The sequence below is a fragment of the Sphaeroforma arctica genome (assembly GCF_001186125.1).
Source record: "Sphaeroforma arctica JP610 unplaced genomic scaffold supercont1.1503, whole genome shotgun sequence".
NCBI classification, from domain to species: Eukaryota; class Ichthyosporea; order Ichthyophonida; genus Sphaeroforma; species Sphaeroforma arctica.
Genome location: NW_014039055.1, coordinates 1 through 5,374, shown reverse-complemented (window position 1 = coordinate 5,374; position 5,374 = coordinate 1). Strand labels below are relative to the sequence as shown.

The 5,374-nt window shown below is 43.3% G+C and overlaps 1 protein-coding gene across 1 annotated transcript in view; it reads left to right on the top strand.

Moving 5' to 3' along the window:
• The window catches only part of SARC_11044 (hypothetical protein), a gene marked incomplete at its 3' end in the record, with an annotated part of 13,892 nt that extends 8,792 nt beyond the window's left edge, over nucleotides 1–5,100 (top strand). Inside the window, exons 14-19 of the mRNA XM_014294883.1 lie at nucleotides 446–549; nucleotides 1,196–1,410; nucleotides 2,123–2,265; nucleotides 2,882–3,260; nucleotides 4,263–4,525; nucleotides 5,000–5,100. Coding sequence (XP_014150358.1) covers nucleotides 446–549; nucleotides 1,196–1,410; nucleotides 2,123–2,265; nucleotides 2,882–3,260; nucleotides 4,263–4,525; nucleotides 5,000–5,100 — 1,205 coding nt within the window. The remainder of the gene's footprint in view (nucleotides 1–445; nucleotides 550–1,195; nucleotides 1,411–2,122; nucleotides 2,266–2,881; nucleotides 3,261–4,262; nucleotides 4,526–4,999) is intronic.
• Nucleotides 5,101–5,374: the final 274 nt, after the last annotated feature.

Sequence of the window (5,374 nt, the reverse complement as noted above, 5' to 3'; positions counted from 1 at the left end):
ATANATATATATATATATGTATACATACATACGTACATACCTCTATACATACTTACATACATACACACACACACACACACACACACACATATATATATATATATATATGTGTGTGTGTGTGTGTGTGTTGTCATCGTGTATATGATCTCATTAGTGTGTATAGCCGTCTCGGAACTATGTAAGATATATCTGAAATCGTATATGGACATGCATGTCTATATTTTGCAACTATGCTAGTGAATATGTGCTCACGTATATCATACACAAAGTTATGTTTTTTTTAGGCACAAATATATATATATATATAAATAATGGTATATTTGTGAATACTTATTATCTAATTTGTACTTACATGTATGATTTCTTTGGAACGTAAAGCTGTACACACAATAGTCGTACATAGGCACTAGGCACGCAGTAAACCATATTCTCGATACACCCACAGCGTTGCTATCTGACGATGACTGGAGTGATGAGGAGTATGGTGTCGTAACAAACTTTACATTGGGAGTCGATACTAATCAGTACGCAGGCGCCACACGACGGAGGGTGAGTATCGTTTATTAACAAATGTGGGATTCTTAGCTGTGTGTATATGTAGAAGCATTATTCACGTTTATGCAAGAATTTTGTCGTGCTTTGTAATTCAGAGTATGTGACATCCCGGCTCATGAACAATTATGCGTATAAATCAATCTATATCTCCGCATCATGCATGTATTCTCGTATATACCGGTACATCGCTAAACACATTTATTAGATATTTGTATATCTACGCGGATGTGCGAGTGTCTATTTCACGTGGACGACGTGCATATACGCAAATATGTTGTGACCTATATGAAGGTTTACAGACTCGTAACATGCGTGTACTATCAAATATTGATGTATATACACACATTCTCCACGCGCAAACACATTAGTGTATATACACGCACACCAACGTATTTTCAAATACACTCACCCGAACAAGGCCAGCAGGGTAACTCAAAGGACGCGCAGTTATTTTCGCCCATCAGTTACAACAGCAGGAGCATACACACTAACACACTGACACATACACTCTTTCTCACACACCCTGACGTACACACGTACGCACGCCAGTATATATATATATATATACGCACACTGATGTGTATACACACGCACTAGTGTATTTGTACTGACATGTTTCATTGCACACTCACTTTAACAGGGCCAGCAGGGACACCCCGAGGACGCGCAGATGTTCTCGCCCATCATCAACAACAGCCGCGCCATCCGCAGCGACGCATACACGGTGTGTATGGACTTGCATCGAATGGCCCAGCACGCACACAAGAAGTACGAGCAGAACACTCTCAATCCCGAGAAGTATGGGCACTACAGCACCGCCATCCTCTCGGAGTGCGACCCATTTATCCAGATGAAGTATGTACGCGGATAGTGTGTTGGGTCGGATTTCAGATGCAGTGAGGACGGTACTTTAGTACCGTGTTGTATTGCAGATGGAGTGAGTACGCGTTATGTGTTGCGTCTTGTAAATGAAATTTGTATGTATGTGTGATGGCTGCACTGGGTTGTACTATGCTGCACTGGATTGTACTATGCTGCACTGGGTTGTACTATGCAGCACTGGGTTGCACTATGCTGCACTGGGTTGTACTATGCTGCACCGGGCAGTACTATGCTGCACTGGGTTGTACTATGTTAGCATGGGCGAGTGAAGATAAGTGCATGGCGGGTTGTACGACGACGTTGTGTGTGCGTATTTGATTATGAAAATGAAGCGTGAGCGCACACTTTTCCTTTCTTGCTTCTGTCCTACGAACCATGGAATGACCACTGGCATAGCCAGCCAGCTTGTCACTATGTCGCCCGTTCGTACAATTGTAATCCTAACGCCGAATGTGTGCACGATGCTTTCAAGCGATGAATTGTATCTGTAAATTTTAATCCGTATATTCTCGGCTATCAACTTCAAAGCACACTTTCGTCACTCCCTCCTAATACCCGGCTCTCAAGCGTGCGTGAGCGTCATTTCTGGACTAATGCAGTTAAACCTATGTTCTAGATGTCTTATATGTATTACATTCTTCACTTGTCCTAATGCTGAGTTCCTTTCGTACTAATCCCGATTCAGGTATGGACTAAAGCGTCTTCTGCAGCCACATATGTACGATGGCGACAGTGACAACAGCGTTGATCTGGAGGCTGAGCTGAAGAGCTATGGCAGGAAACATGGGCACGTGGCAAAGAAACGCGTTAAACGGGAAGATGATTACGGTATGTGGGTACACAATTAAACCTACCCTCACTAGTGTGAGACTTTGTACTTTACTGTGTGTACACATAAGTGGATTGAGAGTATTATTATACTTATATATTGCACGTTTATGAATACAGGAATTTGTCTGCTTATGTATAGTGTATGTCTTTGAAATTACCTAAACACTATGTATATTCGGTGGGCTCGAAGTCTACAATGTATCAAGATGTACGTATGTATAAACAGGGAAAACTAAATATGGGCCGTATACATGACATCAATGGTTCTTGCTTGTACTGTTTGAGTAGTGTGATTGATGACAGCTTCTTAAACGAGAATGCGTGCGCATCGCAAATATATTTATGTTTTTGCTATTGATACATCTTCATATAAAAACATACGCAACTATCCATACATATTTCACCACACCCACCGACATCGAAGGCTATACATCTGATAGATATTTTTACCATGACGAACGTGGAATATAAATCACCATACCCATCGAATCATAGGCCGTATGCAACGACCTCGGCATGTACCAAGTACTGGCACTACCTACAAAACAACTACAACCATACACTTCCCTTCAACTCGGTTTCGTGCGTATAAATACATGTTCCTTCTCTACAGACGACGACGAGAACGAGAGTCTGGCCGCCTTCAGCGCGCGAATGACCACCACCACCAGCTCCACACCCACCATCACCCACCCAGGACCCGCAGTCGCCCCCACGCCCATCACACAGCCCATAGTTGCACCCGCCCCTGTGCCTGTAGCACCCGTGGTGGTGAGCGAAGAGGAGAAGCGTGACAAGGAATGGAAGCTCATGTGCGCGCGCGATATCCCCAGAGCGTATCGCAGCCGTGTGCAGTCACACAACGCGAATATGGCGCACTTGCGGCGTGTAGTACAGACGTGCCAGAAGGAGGTGCTGGCCAAGCAGGATGTGCGCAAGCCAGGGCAGAAGGCCATGCGCTCAACCAGGGATACGGTACAGCGGTCCAGGAGGTATGGGTGTGGGTGATTATATGCATGTGCATGTTGGTATGGGTATGTGTGTGTGTGTGTGGTAGTGTGACAGTTTGTATTGTTGTGTGTGTTTGTATTGTTGGTTGTATGAATGTATTAATGTTTGGATGGTTGTATTTGTGTTTGTATAGGTGTATGTGTTTGTATATATATATGTGTGTGTATGGGGATATGTGTGGTTGTGTGAGTGTTTGTATTGTTGTATATGTGTTTGTATGGTTGTATGTGTGTTTGTGTAGCTGTATATGTGTTTTTAAGAGTGTTTGTGTCTGTGTGTTTGTTTGGGATATATGTGTTTGTATGGGGGGTTGTGTGCTTGTGTGCTTGTATGTGTGTTTGTATGGCTGTATGTGTGTTTGTATGGTTGTATGGGTCTGTATGGGGATTTGTGTGGTTGTATGGGGATTTATGTGGTGGTATAAATGTGTGCGTCATTGTATGGTTGTATGTGGATTTGTGTGTATTCACGTGCGAGTCGCAGTGAGTGGCATGTGTGAGAATGCGTGTTTTTGAAGTGTGTGGTGTATATTTGCGCACATTATCTGAGAGCATATGGCCGAACAAATTGTTGCTTTGCAGATGTGTAATGCAGCCTGTAGGTGTTTTTCTTTGGTATTCTGGAATGTTGTCTGTATAAGTCTGGTCAAAAATATTGGTTCTATTCAGTCTTGTACCTATTCTTTGCACTTGATTTAGGCATGCCTTTCTATTCCGATGCAATTTTGCTTGCATTGTTCCCAGTGTGGATCTTAACAACGATGATATGGCCCGAGATCTAGTTCTAGTTACTTAAGGATTTCAGGCATTCCCATCCCATCCCAATTTTGAACTTCTTACTTGTCTTGTATTGTCCTAAAGCGAACTTAAAATCTACTCGTTTAACTGCGACACTCGTGCATTCAGTTTATTACTAAATTTGGTCCCAAATCACGAACCGAACACACAACGTGTCCTAAATATTTTTCATTCTCATCTCCTCAGACTGATGCGAAATGTGCTGACCTACTGGCGTGCGCACGAGAAAGAGGAACGAGAAATGCGCAAAAGAGCCGAAAAGGAAGAATTGGAACGCGCCAAACACGAAGAAGAACTTCGAGAGGCCAAACGACAGACGCGCAAGCTGAATTTCTTAATTACTCAAACCGAATTGTTTGCCCATTTCATCGGCAAAAAGACCGGTCAAAATGAGGATAAGTCCGAAACAGACATTCTGAACCAGATCAAGGGCGACGAAGCAGATGGAGGTATGTTTTAAGGGGGGGGCTTGGCGATAAAGGCTGTTTAGATTGATGATATACGTTTGTCACGTGGTGTGTATGTGTGTGTGTCTTGTATGTGCTGCGTTTGGTGTGATGATATATTTCGTAGGTCAATGTTCAGCTGCATTGCTGGGACGTCACGCCACGCGCAGACGGACACTGCACTGGAATTACGATTTGTCCTAACACAGCATATTTCAGCTAGGTTAAAAATTCGCTCGCCTGCATGTTGATAATTGCGTGCACATACTACGATACATCAATCTACGGCTTATGCTCAATTCGAAAGGATAGTATCTGAAACTCTCACTCTATATACTCTAAACTCTCTTTCTTTGTAAGTTGATAAATACACGTACATACTACGTAGTTGTTCATAGCTCAAGCCCAAATCATCCTTCTAGGAGGGTATGAATTCTATTTTCTATACTCTAAATACTGACCTTAAATGCTTTGCAGAGGACGATCACGAAGAGCGCCAAAAGGCCAAGGACAGTGCCGAGGCTGCGCTCCAAGCCAACAATCAGCGTACAGCCGCATTCGACAACGGTGCAGGTACCGTATACTCGCATTAGTTTTGCCACAGAAAAATCTACAACATATTGAATTGGGGGTTTCAGAATTTCAGTGTGGAATATGTGCCAACTTACTTGGTATTGTAGGCATTTAGAAGTCTCATCAGGCTCTGCGGTTCTGCAGGACGATTGAGGTAGAGTTCGCATCATGCATTCACGACACAAGAGTAAACGGGAGCGAAGTCACGACCGACACGGCACACACACTATAAGGATTTGACCTTATAGTTGACCACACACCCACCCACACACACACACA